This window comes from Aethalodelphis obliquidens, unplaced genomic scaffold (genome assembly GCF_003676395.1).
Source record: "Aethalodelphis obliquidens isolate GAN/ISIS:26980383/991018 unplaced genomic scaffold, ASM367639v1 scaffold26, whole genome shotgun sequence".
NCBI lineage: Eukaryota > Metazoa > Chordata > Mammalia > Artiodactyla > Delphinidae > Aethalodelphis > Aethalodelphis obliquidens.
Window position 1 is genome coordinate 16688579 of NW_020837970.1, and position 19777 is coordinate 16708355.

A 19777-nucleotide genomic window follows, 5' to 3' on the forward strand; every position below is an offset into this window, starting at 1 on the left:
CAAAAGGCCCAATTTTGGTGTAACGTTTAAAAATACCTCATGAGTACGGTACATTTTATAGAGTACGGTACATTTTATAGAGCACATTTTCTATTGTTGTCATAAAAAAATCAAATGATGCCTAACCGTGTAAATAAAAAAAGGTTCATCAGGTTTGTTTGCTATACTTTATGTTAAAAATAGCTCATTCTCAAACAGTGTTCTTGAAAAAACATTTACACTCCAGCATCACTGGAGAGTCCGTGGGCAGTTCATAACATTTAAGAGTCTTGCCAATAACACTTCCAGCTCCAGCATCCAGACCTCTGTATCTGTTCTTTCCCGTAGACCCTGTAAGTTAGGACAGTCACTGCCCCTGCTGGGGCCTGGGCTGCCTAGGGGTGGGGAACAGGGATGGCAGTGACTCAGAGAGAGGCCTGAGGGTGACCTGGTCTTAGGATAATCCTGTCACTGCCCCTGCTTGGTCTGGCCTGGACCCTTGTACATAATCTGATGTGACCTAAAACCATGAAAGCTGGCTTCTGACGACCACGCCCTCTTCATGTGTTTCAAACAGATCTCCTTGCTTTGAGCAAAGGTAGCACAACAGAACTGAAGAACTGCAGAAACCAGTCCCTTCTCTGGGCTTCAGTGGTGAGCACTGTGACAGCCCACTTGCCCTGAGAAACGGGCTAATCTCAAGCCAGTGAAAGCTCATTCCTTATTCACTAGTTACAACCCGGAGCCTATGAAGTCCTGGGCGCTGTCCTCCAGGGAAACTAGTCTAGCTGTGCAAACAGGTGTGTGAAACGCTGCAACTAGTATGAGCCTGGATTTTTGCAGCAATAGTTAGGGGGTGACTTTGAAAAGGGCTAAGAAAATGATATCAAGGCTTTCTACCATCCTGCGGAGGAGGAGGTGTGGGCAAGCTCGGGGGATTAAGGATGAAGTCAGATGTTTACCATACTTGGGTCTCTCCCCAAAGACTCCAAGAGGCCTCACAAACCTGAGAGCGGAGGAATCACCTGCAGAGCAGTAAGAGGGGGAGCTGAGGTTCTGCAAGGTGGGAAGCGTGGGAACGAGAGGGCAGCGGTGGGCGGGGGAGAGAGGAGGAGAGGAAGCAGGCGGAGTGTGAGGCTCAGCGTGGACAGGCTTGGTGAGCTCCTTTCAGGACAGTGGCCGTGATGACAGGAAGGGGTCAAGGCACCAGCAGCCAGGGCCCAAGGGTGTGTCCCCAACCACACTTTCACAGGTCAAATGTCTCTCCCCACCCTCGACTGTGAGCTTCTAGCGCTCGGCCTGAAACTTGGTCATCTCTCCATCCTCGACTGTGCCCAGGAAGTCTTGGGAGGACAGCCTTTCTGAGGTAGGTCACCTCCCCTTCTCAGAAATGGACCTGACATCGGCCTTCACTCCCAGCAGCACAAGACTGGAGGTAAGCATTATGAGGTGCTTTCCTCTTCTACCTGCTGGGGCATGCAAGCCTCAACTCCAACCCTATCTCGGCACCGACGGGCAACCCACTGGCAAACACAGAATTTTCTGGCCAGGGCCTGCCGTCTGGCCCCTCTGGCCCTCTGCTGTGACGATAAGACCTGGACAAACAAGGAGTGTGGTTCAAAGGGGTGACACTTTTACTCAAGTTTGTGCAACCAGTACAAGACAGAGCTGTCAGCCAAACTGTAGCCCCAGATGGGCATTCTTGCTACCTGCTGGAAGCTTCTCCGCTGTAAGCCTGAGAGGACATCCGGCTCCAGATAAATGACCCGTGTGTGCAGTCCAGCTGTCCTTTCTTAGGCTTAGAATAGACTGCTTTATCCTGAGTGTCACTCCTTTTTTCAAATGTTCAACTCCCTTTCTTGTATGAAATAACAGTAGGCAATCGTTTGTGCCGATTTACGATGACTGACAAAATACGGAGTTGGAAACCACGTTCGTCCCTAGTTCTAGAGAGATTTTGCCCAGGGCTGCGTGACAGCCAAGAGCCTGGGAACCACCCCGGGCCAGCCCTGCCTCCCTGAGGGCACTGCCCTGCATTTCCTATCCTGCCCCTTCCGTAAATAAATCCCTCTTCCTTCAGAAATGCACCCTTAGTGAATTAGAGAGCGGGGTCAGCCCACAACATCTGAACTTAAGCTTAAAAAAGACGGTGGAGGTTTTCAGGGTCTTGATGTGACATCACAGACACTTTGCAACTTCACTGGAAGTTCATCACACTTCATTTTCTTCCCAAAGAGTTTCGCAGTGACAGCCATAGAGGACTTTGGTGTTACCTGTGGGCTTCCCCTCAGGGGAAGTTAAGCACTCCCCTTAACTGTCCTGTGCGATCACTTTTTAGGGGCAGGGGCAGCATGGCAGTGCTTTGAAGAGAGAAGAGCTCACGTTTATGGACGACAAAGGAAGCTGCCCAGGATCCAGGACATGGGGGTGACAGCGCCCCGCTCTCTTCTTGGGGGCGGGGGATGCAATTAAAACGCAACAATCAAACCAACCTTTAAATAGTAACTTTTAAAAATATAAAAACAGCTCATTACAATGACTTTTCATTTTCTCTTTTCTTCAGGAATCAACTTGTCTTCCACCCTCGCCCTCCCTTGTGGGGAGAGCCTTAACAAGAGGTGGCAGCTGAGCATCTGAGACCCAGAGAGAGGAGGGAGAGAGGGAGGGAGAGAGACAGAGAGAGAGAGAGAGACACACACAGACAGACTCTGGATACGTCTCCCCAGCCTTAGAAAGGGAACGCACCTTGCGTCTCTGCAGCCTCCCATGCCAGGTTGGGGGAGGGGCTCACCCAGGAACAAGAGCGGGGGTGGGGGTGGGGGGTGGGGTGGGGGTGGGGTGGGTGGGGGTGGGGGGGTGAGGGGCGTGGTTCACCAGAGCCCCTCCTTCCTTCTCACCAGACAGAATCACACATTATAAAATAATCCATAAAAATGCAGTATAAAAATTATCTTCCGTATGCTACATCCATGGAGAGCCCACCACCAGGACTCACGACGCCCTTTAGCTTTTCCTTAGAAGAAGAAAAAATAAGACCAAAAGGAAAAAAGGGAAAAAAAAAAAAAAACCCCCAAAGACCAAAAACCCACCCAAATCCTAACACCTCAGAACATTTTGGTACCAAAAAGTGGCACCTGCAGGAGACGGTATTCTAGCTGTAAGCTGTCTGGGCTCCTAAGAGAGACGGGAAGCTACAAGAAGTCAGCCCATTGTGCCCCCAGCCCAACCCCAAGTCCCCTCGCCCCAGGCGGGGGGAGATAAACCTGACTCACAGCTCTGCAGGTTAAATCCACACTTTCCCTCTAAGGAGAGAGGAGGAGGTCAGAGGCAGGAAAGGGGAGAGAAGGCATTTTATGAAAGGACATCACTTCTAATTCCTTTTATTCAAATTAAAAAAAAAAAAAAAAAAAAGCACCCACATCAGTTGCTAGTTTTTCTCTGGTAGCTCCCTGAGCTGAGTCGCTATGCTTTCCTCTAACTTCGTGTCCTTTTTAGGTTGTGTCCGAAGATTAAGAAGGGCCGGAGACAGAGTGGCTTTGAACTTCCATTTCTCACCACGATAACCAAATGTGCACCAAAGAGAGATGGAGGTCAGGGTGGGTGGGAGGGAGGGAGAGAGAGAGAAAGGGAGAGAGAGAGACAGACAGACAGACAGACAGGGGGTCAGACACCTGAAAGGGGAGCATGGAGCTCAGGGGACTACAGAAAACCCCACCATTTCTGCTGCCGTCAGCCTGGGCTGACACCCATCTCAAGCTCTGTCAGTCCGTCAGTCTGTCTGGAGCTTGGTCCTGACACGCCTCAAGCGATTCCCAGGTCCACACGGAGATACACTTGTCCGGGGGGTACCTGGTAGCCAACCTGGCTGCCAGCCGTAGTGCCTCTCCTCCACCCCAGGAGTTTTCTCCCCGTTCTACTCCCTCTCCATTCTGCACCCCGCTCCCTGCCTCCCCTTCCCAGATGGGAACTTTTGTTTTTTTTTTTTTAAAAAAAAAAAAAAAAGAAAAAGCCACCACCACGAGTGGATTACAAATACAGCAGGCGAAATACACGGCTGGCGTTGCCGGTGGGAAGGGGCCTCCTCCCCCCGCTGACCAGTCCGAGATAGGAGTCTGTTATTTACACTTTTCACAAACCTCGTGCGCTGCACAGTCAGGGACGTGAAACCCCCCCTCCCCTGGCACAAACGTGTGGTCCACGCTCCAGTGTCCCCGAGCCAGGGCAGGGGAACACATCAAAAACAAGAGGGGAAGGAAAGATTCATGAGGGCGTCTGTGGGGAGCTGGAGCCACGAGCCCCCGAATAAATCTATGTGTAGCATCTGCCAGGATCGTTAAGGGGAGGAGAGGAGAAATCCATCAGAGTCCGTGAGTCCCATCAATCCACGCCTGGGAGTCCCGACTGTGACGGGGGCACCTTCTCAGCCGCCGGAGCACAGCGCTGGCCCGCTTGCCGCCCATCCTCCACGTCCACGGAGCCCCTCGCCGGGGTCTCCCCGGCACAGCTGAGTCTGTTTCTCCCGGAGTTTGACAGCCCTGTTACAGTCCTTGTTTAGTAGATGACCTCATAAACCGTGGCCTTCTTGTCACCAGAGCCTGTTACAATATATTTGTCATCCGCCGAAATGTCACAACTCAAGACAGATGAGGATTCCTTAGACTGGAGGAGGAGAGGCAAGAGCGGGCGGCGAGAGAAAGGACAAATTCACTTTGTGGGTACTGGACGCCCTCCCTTGCAGTGCTCTCTGAATTCAACCGCCCTCTGCCCGCCCTGGAGCCCACACTGCAGGGCCTTCAAACACAGCCCTTCCCGTTAGAGGGGCCCCTTCCACCTGCTTCCCCACAAGGAAAAGCTCGTTAACAGGGCCCAACGTGATCTGTACAGTCTCTGAGGAGCAAAACAGAACACTTGAGCCTCGTGAGCTTTGATCCTGAGTTTACAAACAGGAAGAAGCTTTTCTGAGCTGGGAGCAGGTGTCAACAGGCCAGACCCTCAGCCTGGTGAGCTAAGAGAAAGGATTTGCACCTGAGTTTTGAAGCATCCAGTGTAACTGGAGACTTGAAAGTTACGTGCGTGACACGCTAGACGCCAGACTTCTAGCCTGAATCCAGAAAGTGGCTTGTTGGCTCTGAGAGCGGGTGTGACTCTGTGTGTGTGTGTGTGTGTGTGTGTGTGTGTGTGGCATGTCTCTGTATGTGTGCGCGTCTGTGTGACCAAGTGAGAGGGTACAGCATCAGGCCCCAGGTCTTGAAAACTCACAGAAATCCTTCTCTCCCATCTCCTTCTGGATCTTTCTCCTGCCCCACCTCTCTCCCTACTTGGAAGTGTTGAGATGAAATACGAACTTACTTGAATATCAGACAACACTGCTCAGAGAAAAAGCTGCCCAGTTTGCTCAAATGCCCAGCACACCTCCTGCGAGGGCTCAGCGTGCAGGCCAAAGCCAAGAGCATGTTTTCACTTCTCCTTGCTCTAGAAACCCTACAAGAGCCCCTGCTTAAAAGCCCTCACCCCGAGGGGTCAGATGCCATTAGCAGCAGAGTGTATGGCCCACGGATGCGCCCAAGTCCAAGCCCTTGCCTCTGGAGAACCCATCCTGGACCCCTGGCAGGCAGGGGCTGGAAGAGGCCAAGGCAAGTTCTGCTTCACCTCCCCCAGCCCCGCCTCCATCGCCGCGGACGGGCCCTGACTCTGGGCAGGATCAGGAGGGGCGCTCGGGTGGCGGGTGGTACCTGGAATATGCTAGCTCCATACGGTGTCCTCCAGGCGTTGAGAAGGTTATCCTTCCCGGTGCTCACAAACCACTTGCCTGCGGGCGGGAGGCAAAGGAAACGTCAGGTTGTGGGCTGCTGCCCTCTAAAGTGGGACCCGCCCCATACATGGCTGGCTGCCATGGAAACACAGTGTGAACCGCTAACCAGTGCTGGGCCAACTCTTCACTCGTGAGAGGCATTTTGTAACCGAGACACGGTAACACAAACATCGACACCCAGAGAATGCCTTCCTCTGCGATCAAGGGGAGGGGTGGGCAGGCTGGGATGGAGAAAGGGAGGATCTGCAGTTAATCACAGGGATTACACTGCCCGAAAGATGCTTTTTAAAGCCACTAAGGTTGACTGATCCATCTCGATTCTACTGCTGGAAGACGGCAGGAAGTGCTAGGAATGACAAAGCTCTGAGTGTCTGGAGACCCAGCGGAAGGCGGGGATCGCTGCAGGTGCGCTGCCAGGGCTCTGCCTGCGTTAATGCCCCAGGGCTCCCAGAGCCACGTGGGGTGCCTGCAATTCCTGGTCCACAGAAAGACCGGTCGGGGTTTAGAGAGGACGGGACGCATCAGAGCTGCACAGCCACAACTACTGAGTCCGTGTGCCACAACTACTGAAGCCCACGTGCCTACAGCCCGTGCTCTCCAACGAGAGAAGCCACCGCAATGAGAAGCCCGCCCACCGCAACGAAAAGGAGCCCCCACTCGCTACAACTAGAGAAAGCCTGCGCGCAGCAACGAAGACCCAACGCAGCCAAAAAGGAATAACTAAATTTTTAAAAAAGTAAAATAAATTTATATATTAAAGAAAATGAAGTGGGTCAGCAGATATTCCAATTCAGAGCTATGGCCACCAAAGCCTGGGGTCTGAACCACAACCTGGAAGCACTGCCGGCAGGGCTGTGAGTACTGTTCCTTTGCCCCAAGCCAGCAAGCTCTGGCTCTAGCCTGGTCTCACAAGTGCTTGGTACCCTGTGGCAGCATCTGCATCCGAGGATGCGGGGGGGGGATGCCAGATGGGGGGTACCGGTCAGGGTCAGGGGGCCTGGCTCTGGGACCGTGCTCACTTTGGGGCTCTGGCCCTTCTCTAAGCTTTGGGCCGCATCTATGCACAGAGGGCAGGCCAGGCCTCCCGGGGCTCCCGCTCCCCCAGGCTCACCGCAGTAGGCGAATTTGAGGGATAGCACGCAGCTCTCGTGCAGGTGCAGCTGGTACTTGTCGGGCTTGGTGTGGTGCAGCACCTCCACGTTGCTGCTCTCCATGCCCACGGCCAGCCACTCCCCGGTGGGGCAGTAACCCAGCGAGAAGATCTGCGGGGGAGGGGCATAAGGAGATTAGCATCCTCCAGAGCCACAGGGGTGAGGGTTCCTCGAGGGCCCTGCTCTGGGACCCTGAAGGCTCAGCGTCCCACCACTCCTTCCCCCAGCACCTCCCCACCTGCCATTTGCAAAGCCAAGCCCGATAACCCAGGGGAATGGGATCTCGTGTTTCATCCCCATTTGACAGGTGACGAAGTTGAGGCCCGGAGAGGTTGCTGACTCTAGAAAGTGGCAGAGCAAACTCAGAGGTGGCACAGATATTTCCCTCTCACAGTTATTCTCTCTGCCTCAGTGACTTCCGCCTTTCCTTAAGAAAAATGTGAGTAAATAAAACACTAACGTCTTGAATAGCAAGATTAAAATATTAAAACAAGCAATAAAACAACAACAGAACCCAGTAACACCTGGCACTTATAGAATGCTATGAGCCATGCTTACAGCCAAGGCTTTTAGAGGGACCATTTCAGGTGCTCCCACCAGACCCATGAGGCAGCTATGACTATTCCCATGCCACGTACGAAAACCAAGGCCAAAGTGCTCAACGGCAGAGGAGCTGAGAATCAAATCCAAGCCGTTGGGGCAAGTGTGTCCAAATCCAAAGCCTTGTCGATTCTGTTTCATTGCCACTTCCTCCAGGAAGCCTTCCCAGATGCTCAGGTTGGTCTCAGGTCCATTTGCAACGACCAGGTGTGAGGGCCCCTTTGTCCCCTGACTCAGCCACTGGGACCTGGGGAGGGAAGGCCCCACGCTGCTCCAATGGAAGGAAGGGGGGGGCTCTCGGGGGCACACCTGGGAGGTGAAGTCGTGCTGCTGCAGCTGCCGGCCCTCCCGCAGGTCCCAGGAGCGCACGGTGTTGTCCAGGCCTCCGGTCCATAGCTTGGTGCCGTCGTGGGAGATGTCTATGCAGCTGGCCCCATCCGTGTGGCCCTGGAACTGCCTAGGAAGGCCAGGCAGGGATGGGGGTGAGCTCCGGGGAAGAACCGATGCCAAGCGGACAGCCATCCCAGGGGGCAGGCCAGCTCCGCCTGAGCAGAACAGGAAACTGGGGTCCATCGTCCCCCCGAGGAGCCTGCAGCAGAGCCAGGCCTGGGCCCCTCTCCTACTCTGCTCAAGGGTCTTCGGCAGGGGCAGTTCTGGGAGAGCAGGTACGTAACAGGGGAACCCCCCCCTTAGCCCGACACCCCATGCCTCCTCAATTTGCATTCTTGATCCATCCTCGTCACCCCGCATAAACCACGCGGCTGAGGCCATAAACCAGCTGCATGGCGCTATGACTAACGCAGACGGCCACACTGCACTGAGGGCCGATGCTGGGCCCGGCGCTGGGGTCCGACTCTAAGGAAGGGGCTTCACTCCGCCCGTTGCATGCAAGGGAAACCGAGGCACGGAGGTTAAGTGACCTGCACAAGGTCACACGGAGGCAAGATTGAAACCCTGCAGCTTTGCTCCTGAGGCCCCACACTTAACCACCAAGAGGTACTGCTCCTCCACTCTGGTCTCAACGCCTCTCCTTCTCCTGCCCTCTCTGTGTGTCCCCAGCTCCCCCTCTCCCCAGAGCCTTGTGCAAGTTCCTGGGCCAAGGAGCCCTCCATCGTCTACCCATGTCAGGCATCTGGCACAAGCTGTCTTCTCACCTGGGTGCCCTCGCCCGCGCTGTTCCGGCCGGCCCACGGCACCTCGGACAGGCCAGTCGCAACAAAGATACCAGGCACGGCCAGCGAGGCCTTCCCAAGGACAAGGACCCCCGCTCCCTCCCGTGCCTAACCTGACTAGGGTCTGGTTGTGCAGGTCCCACACGGCAATGTTCCCGTCGCTACAGCAGGAGAAGCAGACTTTGGCGTCGGGGCTGATGGCCAGGGCGTAGCAGGCCGGAGCCGAGGAAGTCAGCTCGGCCTTGATGCGGGGCGTGGGTGACGCCAGGTCCCAGATGGTGAGCGTGCTGGCCTCGCCGCCCACGATGAGCGTGCGGCCGTCGGGGAGCAGCTTGCAGGAGCGGATGTAGTTGTCCCTGTTCTGGAGGGGGAAGGGGCAGTGTTCAGCACCACCCTCCTCCCCTCCTGGGGACCAGGGGGGTCCACCACACTGAGCACCCTGGCCGCTTCTGCCCACTTCCTGCCCTTGCCGAAGGCAGCTGCCAGTCCGACTCGGCTCCTCATTCACTCCTCGTTCACCCCCCTTTCAAACTTTCACTCACTTCTTCACAGACCCCTGGAGGTCGGCAACGCCTCCCCTTACGGACGACGAAAGTGGGGCTTGGGGAGGTTTGGCAACTTGCCCAAAGTCGCCCAGCCAATACAGGGCTGCACCTGGCCGGGGGGGATGGGGCTCTCCCCCGACCCAGGCTGTCCCGCTCTCCTAGACCAGGTGGAAGGGATGCCCCCAGCCCCGGGATCCTCACCAGGCAGTCCAGCTGGGAGATGGGGCTCTTGCTGCCCGGCTGGCTGATGTCCCAGATCTTCACGCAGCCCTTGCCACCTGTGTAGACGTGCCGCGTGGGGTTGCTGATGGTCACTGCACACACCACCTCCCCGTGGCTCAGCGTGTTGATCTGCCGGGCGTGCCTGGGGATGCCGGGGCCTGCCAGGGCATCGTGGGGGAAGGGCACGGGCTGCATCTGCCCGTCAGCACTCACGTGGAAGGAGTAGGCTCTGGGAGGGGGAGAACCACACTTCTGCCATCTCCAATCCTCTAATGACAGTGTGCACAGCTCCTGCCTAGTTTGACCGGCACCCGCCCCTGCCTGGCCTCCTTGCCTCCAGGTGTCCCCTCTCCCCAGATCTGAGGGCACCTGGTAACCCCAACCTCCTTGGCCTGGCTCCACCGGGCCGGAAACCGCTGCAGAGTCCAACCTTGGCTTCTGCCCCCGCTCACAGATCCCTGCGGCAAACCAGGCTGCTGACCCCAAACTGGCCATGCGAAGGGAGCACCCTTCCCCCACCCAGCTTGAACGCCACCCCTCCTCTAGGAGCCAGTGACGTTAGGGAGGAAAACGTGTCTGCGACCCTCCAAATGAGTCCCAGGGTGCACATCAGGGCCAGGGGCGAGCCAGCGCGGTCGGCCTGCTGTCTTAAGTGCCAGCTGTGGGCAGAACCCACAGGAGCCCCCGAGGCCAGGGCAGCTCCACGGCGTCTGGTTGACAGACCGCAGTGTCCGAAGTGTTCCTTCCCTCTCAGAGCCCAGGGACCACATCCTCCACCCCAGCCCTGTCTCGTTCCCCTTTCAGAGGGAGCCTGGGGGCCGTTCAGGAGCGCGGCCAGGCAGCTTTGCTGGGGTTGCAACCTGGCCTCTGGGTACCCCGAGAGGGGCAGACACCTTCCCTCAGGGGAGGTCCACCAGGGCAGGGGATGGATGGGTGGGTGGGTGGTGTGCTCTCCCCTGCCCTCCCCAAGAAGCAGAAAATAGCCAAAGCTTACGGTTTTCCACCAGGAATGGAGGCGAGGCTGGAGGGCAGGCCCGTGGCCCGCATCGGGGGGTGAGGGTCAAACCCAACCTGTAAGGCAAGGCCAGGCCAGCCCTTAGTGCGGGATGCCGCCATACGTCCCCCCACTACACATCCCCCTCCACCACCTCCTGTCCCACCCGCACGGCGCTGCCTCTTCAGAACCCGAGACAGCTGGGCAGAGCACGGCCCCTTGTTCCAGAGAGAGCACGGGCCCAGGAGGGCCAAGTGCCTCGTCCAGGACAATGGCAGGAACAGGATGATGGTCCAGACCCCGAACTCTGAGCCGGTTATCTTCCACTCCCACCCCCAGCTCATTCTCCCTGCTCTGCAAGGCCGAGCGGGCCCCTCCTCACTTTGTTCCCTCCCCTGGTGTCCCAGGGGGCTTGTCATGTGGAGAGGAGGCCAACCTGGGTTCAGGAGATCAAGAGAAAAACCGTCTCCTGGAAGAGGACCCACCTCTCCAGTCTGAACTGCTCTCAATAAACGGCAGACAAATCTTGGTATAACGGGCTGCCCCGTTTGCCAAGTCCCTGCCTCGTGGAAATCACCCGACTCACCGTGGGATTCCCACCCCCACAGAGCCCAGAAAGAGAGGTGTCAGCCCCGCTTCCCAGATGGAAAGGGGCAGCCCAGGGAGGCTGTGTTGTGTGAGGTCACGTGGCAACTGATGGGCAGACGGGGTGGGACCCAGGTCTGCTGACCCCCAAGTGTGTTCCACTCTTATTCCTAATAAACACTCTACCCCAAAGGCAGCTAGCTGCCTGGTCGCTGGGCCCAGGTCCCCTTTGGTGTGCACGAAGGGCCACCTTCACCCCCTCTAACTCCCCCGCTCCTTACCCAGTCCCCCCAAAAAAGGAGCCAAAAGGTCTACGTACAGCTCCAAAGCTCACCATTGGCGATCGGCCATAGGCGGCGGCAGCAGCGGCGGCAGCCGCGCTCATCTGGGGTGGGATGTTGTGGAGGCCGGCGTAGGCGCTGGGGCTGGTGAGGGAGCCGTTCATCTCATGGTGGCTCATCATGGCAAAGGGTGCAGCGTAGGAGCTGGTGATGGAGATGGGCGTGCGCAGGGCCGAGGCTGCAAGGAGGCGGCCGTCAGCCGGGAGAGGCCACCAAGCGGAGTGCGCCCCACGCCTCCATCAAGGGCAAAGCTCAGGCCACCAGGCTGCCTCCCTGCCCAGCAGCAATCCCTCCTGTGTTCTAAAGCTGCCTACTCCAAGCAGTCCTCGTGGACTGAACCCACCTACCAGAGAACCCCATCTTCACAGCCTAAGAAGGTTCGAGCTGAGAGAGGTGACCACCGCTTTTTATAGAGCAGGACTCGGAAGCCCAGAGGAGGGGGCTGTTCAGAGCCTCACAGAACTAACAGCAGAGGCAGACAGATCACTGGTGTCCTGACCTGTCTGAAGCTCCTTCCACACACCGAGTGCACAGTGGCTGCAGTAAGCCCTGACATCGGTGTTGAAACACCAGGCACTCACCTTCTTCTCAAACCTGACCAGGTCCCCCAGAGATGGGCCCTGGGAGAGCCCTGACTCTGACCCCGCTCCCCGGCCCCCATCTGTGAGGCTCCAGCCCTGGCCTGGGGCAGAGCCCCTCCCCTCACACATGGTCAGCCCAGCCCCATCGTGCCTACCCATTATACCTATCGGGTCCATGCCTGGAGGCTTGCCCGGCATCGACCGGAGTCCTGGGGTCGTGCTGGTGCCCGGAGTTGGGGCATCGTTCCTTGGGGTTGGTGTGTTGGACTTGAGCCCAGGGGTGGAGGATTTGTCATTCTGAAGAGGGTAGATGCAGAGACCAAGGGAAGCCATGAAGATTCCTTTCTCCCAAGAGCTGGGCACCACATGAAGCCCAGTGCTGGACCCAGCTCTGAATCTTCTGCCCCACAGCTCCTCAATTCTTGCCCAATCTTGTTTGGCAGGGACTGTGGTAATTGTTCCCATTTAATAGATGCAGCAACTAAGGCTTAGAAACGTTAACTAATAATAAGCACAGGGCTCAGCCTGTAAGTGGTAAAGACAGGATTTGAACCCAGGCCAAGCCCCAATCCGTGTACTTTCTACTCCAGCCCTCTGCCTTCCACTTAGCACCACTCCAGATCCAGACCCTTTTCCAGAACGTTTTCCCTCTGCCCCCACGTTCCCCACCCTCTCCCAGCCTCTGCGGCGCCAGGGGCAGACCCCACATACATGACCAAGGTCTTTGGTCTTGGAGGAGGGCGTGCTGCTGGAGGAGGCCACCGAGGCGGGGCTGGTGGGAGCGTCCTTCTTCAGGCCACGGGCCTTGTCCAGCCCGTTTTCAGGAGGGGAGTGTGCCGGGCTGACCCGGGGCGTCGCTGGGTCCTAAAAACACAAGTGATATGGGGATGTGCTGAGCAGTGACGAGTCTGGAGTCTCTCTGCTCTGGGGACGGGAATGGAGTGGGCACGGGGCATGGGAAAAGAGCCTGGTCCCAAGTGGGGACAATGAGTTTTTAATGACCTAGTCTGACCCCTTCATCCCACAGATGGGGGGAGACTGAGGCCTGGGTGGGTGGAGGTGACCTGCCCAAGATCAAATACAAGTTCAGGACTCCAAGCTGGGCAGCTGGACCTTGGCCCTGGGTAGGTCCTTTCCAGCTCCCCCTCCCTCGCTACGGCTGACCCAGGAGGCTCACAACCCCAAGATCCCAGGGGTGGTGGGGAGAACAGAGCTGACCTGGAGGACCATGGTGACTGGGAGCCAGCCCTCCCCTGGGGTCTTCAGGGGCCTCTCTCTGGAGACCCAGCCTAGGAACCCAGCAGTGTGCATGAATGCCCAGCCACCAGGCAGCCAAGCCCTGCCCTCCTCCTCCTGACCAGCTGGATGCCCCAACCCCAAAGGCCTCGTCACCCAGCTGGGGCTGCTGGTAACGGTGCAACAGCTGAGACACGACAGCTCCCACCCAGGACAGGAGCAATCGCCAACCACCCTGCACAGGGACAGCCACCCTGCGACCTGGGCCGGCCCTTACCTCATTGGAAACATCCACCACCAGATCGTCACTCTTGTCCCCATCACTGTCCTGCACGGAGAGGGAAGCCAGTGAGAGGCCACGCCCACCCCAGACTGAGCCCAGACCACGCCCCTGCTTCCACCAGCCAGGATCTGAACCCCGGCCAAACCCCGAAGTCCATGCTCTCCCCACTCAGCCCCACCAAAGCTGACCTCTTCTCCTTGCTGTTTGCTAGCCCAGCCCCCAGCCCCACGGTCACTCTGCTCCCACGGCCCACAGGCGGCCTCACCAACACCTGCCCAGTTATAATATTTCTAAGGCTGCTTTAACATGTCGCTCTGGAGCCAGACACCTCTCTCCAGCTGGCCTGATATCCACCACCATTTGCAAGTGAGTGCGCTGGTCTCGTTCCATCATTCCCATCACCGTGTGTGTGGGGCGGGGATTAGCCTTGTCTCCCAGAAACGCAGCTGAGGCTTTGGCTGTGCTACGTGTCCGGAGCCCCAGAACAGCCAAGGAGCTGAACACGGAGGGCCGGGCCCAAGGGCACCAGGTCCCACACTGCATCGCCCCCTGCCCTCTGCCCCAGCTCTCAGCCCTGCTCGGCCTGGCACAGAGCAGACACCATGACCACCTGTAGGGTCGAAGTGTGGGGATGCCAGGAACGGTCCCCAGAGCAGACCGGAGGTTCTGAGGGGGCCGTGACGGCAGCAGGGGGTTTTTGGCCCATCGGGGGAGGTGCCCCTAGCTCTCCCCAGGCCCTACGGAGGCTGGGATGACTCCCCTGTCCACTGCCTCCTGGCCACGGTCCGCAGGCTCACAGGACATCGGTCTGTGGACGCTTCCCCTGCCCGGGCCACCTGCCCTCCTCAGTGCGGCAGTGTCTCCTGCCCCCACCTCTTCCTGACTCTCCCACGACTCAGGCCCCGTGGGGTCTCCCCCAGCCCAGCCCACCCAATCCAAACCCCGGCGGAACCCGCCGCGCTCTCAGACGTACGTATCGGCTCAGACTGTCCTTCTCCTCTGCTTTCCGCTTCTTGGCTTCCATGCTGTAGTCGGCGGAGCCCCGGTGCTTCTCACTGGCCCGCAGGCTTTCCGAGGGCGACACCGAGTTATTCTGGAAGCAAGGAGGAGAGTGAACATGAACATTTCATGCACATATTGACATAGCTAAGTGACTCAGAAGGTCAGCTGAGGTGTCATGTGTGTCCTGCAGGTCTCAGCTCCATCGGAGGTTCCCCAGGGACGCCTTCCCAACTCCCCAGACTCGGTTCCCCGGGAGCACGACAATTCTCTTTTATAGCTGCTATTAGATAATTAACCCAGCACGGGCCGTTTGCCTCTGGCCTATGAGACTGTATGCCTCATGAGGGCGGGCGGGGGGCACGCCTGTGTCCCCCACCGCCCATCTGTGCCTGCCACATATATTTGCTCAAAGAATGGATAAGCTCAATCCGCACTGGGTCTCGAAAGATGGATCTGAGCCGACAAACTGGGGCCAAGTGCAATACTTCACCTGCGGAACCCGACAGGAGCGGGGAGACTGACCGGTACGGGGATCGCCGGGGTGCCAACAGGCCTCCTAAGTGTAGGTGGGCGATGGGGCATTTTGTGCGAACACCCTACAACTACAGCATGGCCTTCTACAACTTTAGAGAAACTCCAGAGTTATAAAGAAACAGAAAACGCAATGTCATGAAGCCTCTCCCCTCTTAAGACAGGAAAAGGTATAGAGGACAGGGAGACTCCCCCGCTTTGTAATGACGGGAAAGGAGGGGCCCCAAGACAATGGGCAACGTGCCTAAGGTCCCCCAGCAGCAGGCAACACGAAGGAAACCCAAGTTTTTCAGGCCTGGAGGAGACTTAGCAAGTTCTCCCTTCAACTACAAAGCAAGTGAGGACAAGGAGAGTTTGGAACTTCAGGCCTGGGAAGAGGGAAGGTGGGCCAACAGGCGAGGCAGGAGGAGCACCGGCCAGCGGGCCCGGGGACGGAGCGGTGCTGGAAGGGGAGAGCTGCCCGCAGAGGAGGACCCTGGCTGGTGGTGTGATGGGTAAGCAGGAACGGGCTGGGAGCAGGGAGGGAGGAGCTACGGGCAGGGGTACCTGCCAGCAAACCTCTGAGCTGAGAGAAAAATACCACAACCCCCTCCAGGGGGCTGCCGAGGCTCGCCCCTTCCTGAGAGACCACGCGACCCCGTCGCCGCTTCGCTCAGCACCCTCTAGGGCACCTGCCCTGGATCAGGCCTGGGGCTGGATGCCAGGCGTGGAGGAAAGAACAAGACACAGTCCCTGCCCTCCAGGAGCTCACGATCCAGCTGGAGGGAAGGCCAAGTCCACTTCATCCCCATCCCCAGGGGTGTGTGACGAGGCCACATGGGGACCCAGAGAGACGTCTGCTCAGAGGAGAAGGGCATGAAGAGGCAGCTGGAAAGTCTCCCCACGTCCCCAGCGGCCGGGGACAGTGTGCCGGGGTGGGGTGGGGGGGAGTGGTGCGGGAACCAGCCACAGGACTTTATTTCCTCCCCTAAGCCGGTTTCTGGGCAGCCCTTCCCTGCCAAGCTTCTGCCGGAAGCAAATTAAAATGGCAGCGTTATCAAGCCTTGAAGAAAATATGGAGGTTATAATGGAAGCGCAGCTCAACCCTCCCCGCAGCCGGGCAGGCGCGGCGGCGATCCACGCACAGCCGTGATTCAATTAGCCGCGGCGAGCGCGGCAGAAAAATCGCCGTCATTTCATTTCAGTTCCTCTGACGGTGGCCACCCCGCGCTAAGCAGAAGCGCTCCCAGCCCCTCTGCTCTCGGGTGGGCAGGCGGGGAGGAAAGGGGGGCGCGCGGCTGCTCGTGTTTCTCCCCGCGACCAGGGCCACGGCTCAGAGAACAGCGGGCTCTTTCTTCTCCTGCAGTCAGGCTGAAAACCCTCGCTGCTACCGGAGCAGAGTCCTGTCAGGCGTTTAGCGGCATCGATCCAGCCCGCCTCTGGCTGGCAGGCGGCCAAAAAACTAAGTATTTTTTATTGCTTCGGCTAGGCAAGGAAATATGAATGAAGCTACCTCTAATTGGACTCCAGACTAACCCCTCTGGGACAGCTTCCAGCCCCTCCAGCCGGTCCCCCTCCCACTCCGACACGGCCCTGTCTTTCCTGCCGGGGCCTCATCTGTTGACAACCTGGTTTCCAAAGGGCTGATTACGTGTGTCTACACCCCCTCCAACACCATGGCCGCGTGCACACATGTGAGCCCCTACTGCCTGTCCCCGGGACGCCCCACACCCCCTCCCGGCCCAGGACGGCGTCCCGATTCATTTCCACGGCATTCTCCAGTGGCCCAAGGATGGCCCCTCTGCCCTGAGTCTGGATGTCGGCGAGCACTGAGGAGCGAAGAGCCCAGCTCTTAGGGGTTCCCCATGGGTTCCTTTTAGCAGAAATCGTTCACAGATGGGGGCACAAAGCCAGAGTCAAGAGCGACGAGGACGAGCATGAGCATGTGTGAAGGCAGGGAAGGGGCTGAGCACCCACTTCTCTGTGCGGCAGGTCCCTGTTAAGCAGGTTAAGCTCCGGATCCTGGGTCCCGTTCTGAGCAGGGGGTCTTCCTAGCTAAGCGGAGAGGCTGGTTGGGCAGGAATGTTGCCATGTTACAGATAGAGAAACTGAGGTTCAGAGAGGCCAAGAGGACTACCCAACATCCCATGAATCTGGGACCAGACTGACCCTTGAGGTGTCCAGCCCAGCCCTCCAAGAAGGCCACCTACTGGGATCAACACTAAAGCAATCAAAATGGATGTACAGTTTCAGCTGTTCCTTTCTTACGCCCCTAGCCATTCCTGGGCCCACATGACCTGGATTTCTGAGCACACAGGCAAGTCGAGAGGGGACGTGAGCACTGCTGCTAATGGGAGGTTTAAAGTCAGCCCGGGTAGAGGGCTGGGAAGGGGAGGTGGGTCGGGATGGAGGAGCTGCCCAAGGAAGCCGCTGTCTAGATGGTTAGTTAACTGCCTGACCTTCCAAGTCCCACTTAACGCGAGGTAATAACCAAAGCCATCCTAACAGATTAGATGGCCCCAGATACAAGGACGGCGATGAGGAATAAAATAGCTGTGTTAATCGCTGGAGGATTTTTTTTTATCCAGACTCCACTGTGCTTATTCCGAAGGCTTATTCACTTGAAACAGAACCTCTGAGCCTCCGTGTGCTCAGAAAGATTTACAGCAAATCTCAGAGCTGACAGACACGCAGGCAGCCTGCCCTTAATGCTCGCTTGCTAGCACTTTCTCAAACCGAGTCAAAGCCTAGAACAGGGAGAAACCTCAGGTGTTGGGAGGAAATGAGGAGGATATAGGATCATACAGGGGTCAGCCAATCTGGGGGACAGGGAAGCACTCCGGCCCCAAACGAGGGGGGGACACCAGGGTCCCGAGCTCTGGGTTCAGCCTGTGACTCCACAACCCCCCCTTGGAGGGCCCAGGGCTGGCTGGCTGACCTCTCCAGTAATCACCTCTCCTACAAAAGGCGGCTGGTTAGAGCGCACTTAGCCCAGCTCTTCATTTAACAAATGATGGCCCTGAAGCCTGGAGAGACGAAGGCTTCCCCAAGTGCAGGTCACTCAACAGGGGACAACACCCTCCTCCCAGGAGCCCACACAGGGTTAGGGCTGACCCTCCCCCAGCACCCAACCCCCCCCCCCCCCACAGGTTCCAGAGTGCTGGACTTACCGTGCTGGATTCTCTCTCTTTGGGGACAGAAGGCCGGGACAGGAGGAGGGTCAGGTCCCCCAAGACAAAGAAACAAAAAAGAAAGCAAGGTCAGTATCGTCCGGTTGCCTTTTATGCTTTGCTAGTTCACGGGTTCTAAAACGGGCCGCGGCCTGGCTCTCTGAGTCACCGCGGGTCAGCCAAGGTAGGGCCATTAGGTGACGTCTCTCAGTTTGGAAATTAACCGCCCCAATCCCAATGCTTCACTCGGCCACCAGGCCCCGGTGGGGCAGCAGGGGGGGATCTGTGGCCTAGCTCTCCCTGACATGCGGAGAAGGGCACCAAGATTACTGGTCAGCAGTTTTCAAAGCCGTAAACTTGGGAAGGATTGTGCTACGCAAAATAGCCATAGAATCTGGGAGTTGAGAACATTATTGTTATTTTTTTTTTTAAAGGAATTATCGGAGTGGTATTTTGGTGGTGCTGTTTTGCTGTATGCGGGCCTCTCTCTGTTGTGGCCTCTCCCGTTGTGGAGCACAGGCTCCGGACGCACAGGCTCAGCGGCCATGGCTCACGGGCCCAGCCGCTCCGCGGCATGTGGGATCCTCCCGGACCGGGGCACGGACCCGTGTCCCCTGCATCGGCAGGCAGACTCTCAACCACTGCGCCACCAGGGAAGCCCGGTGTTGTTTTTTAATTAATACTCTTCTCTGTTTCTTTACCAAGACGCCCCAGGAAGCTGAGGCCTCTGATTATTTGCCCAGCCAAGCACTAGCTCCCTGATCCTCCTGTCTGTTGTGGGGAGGCCCTCTTCCTCTGCCAGGAGGACCATCCTACTGCAGGGGCAAAAAAACGTAGTCTCTGGTTCCCACGACCTGCTACTACCGCCCCATGGCCCTGGCCCAGGCAGGATGGTAACACTCCAAGCCCCCCGTGCCCAGGGCCGGCTCATAACACATTGGCCATGTGCCCCAGTAAGTATCTAAGGGCAAATCAAACCATCACGTGATGCACCTTAAACAGAGTAGTATGTGTCGACTGTATCTCAATAAAGCTATAAAACTAGTATCTAAGGGCAGACCACACAAGGTGGCAATCTTTGCAAAGGGTCTGCTAGGAAGCCAGGCCCTCTCCTTTCCCGATCAAACTAGGCCCCCTCCCAAGGCCCTTCTCAGCACAGCTTCAGGGGTCTTCGCAGGACAGGCTGGGTTAAGGGTAGAGGACGTTCTCATTCCCAGTCTTCCCCATCATCTCCCTGCAGCAGTGTCACCACCACCTCTACTTAAAGACAGTCCCCTAATGAGTCTTTACTTGCGCGCCAACTGGGTATCTTTTTCAAAGGACATGGTCCTCAGAGGACTAACGATCCTGGTGAGGATAAAACACTTTCCAGGGTAGGAAACAGAAGAACGGTAACAAAGGGCTCCGTCTTGGGACCCCCAACTCTTGAACTCTTATGGGAATTTGAAAAGAGACCCTCAGCTTGGCCAGGAGGGCATCCTGCAGGGGTGGGACTGGGGCTGGCCCTTGGAGGGTGGACAGGGTGTGGCTAGGAAGATGGGAAGGTATTCCAGGAAGAAAGGACAAGATGTCTTCCAGGGCAAAGAAGAGAAGG

The 19777-nt window shown here is 57.4% G+C and overlaps 1 protein-coding gene across 14 annotated transcripts in view; it reads right to left on the reverse strand.

Annotated features, from left to right (window-relative positions):
- Positions 1–2468: 2468 nt before the first annotated feature.
- Positions 2469–19777, reverse strand: part of TLE3 (TLE family member 3, transcriptional corepressor) — a 48601-nt gene continuing 31292 nt past the window's right edge. For 2 of the 14 annotated variants that reach the window (XM_027123485.1, XM_027123481.1), the window contains exons 8-20: positions 18184–18200; positions 14475–14594; positions 13496–13546; positions 12694–12846; positions 12138–12279; positions 11395–11579; positions 10476–10552; positions 9461–9710; positions 8828–9075; positions 7852–7999; positions 6903–7053; positions 5712–5788; positions 2469–4638 (exon numbers count right to left, since the gene is read on the reverse strand). In XM_027123485.1, coding sequence (XP_026979286.1) covers positions 4531–4638; positions 5712–5788; positions 6903–7053; positions 7852–7999; positions 8828–9075; positions 9461–9710; positions 10476–10552; positions 11395–11579; positions 12138–12279; positions 12694–12846; positions 13496–13546; positions 14475–14594; positions 18184–18200 — 1727 coding nt within the window. In that variant the 3' untranslated portion in view covers positions 2469–4530. Of the gene's footprint in view, positions 4639–5711; positions 5789–6902; positions 7054–7177; positions 8000–8827; positions 9076–9460; positions 9711–10475; positions 10553–11379; positions 11580–12137; positions 12280–12693; positions 12847–13495; positions 13547–14474; positions 14595–18183; positions 18201–19777 lie in introns of those variants that run through there. The other 12 variants (XM_027123478.1, XM_027123483.1, XM_027123482.1 and 9 more) reach the window with 6 other exon arrangements.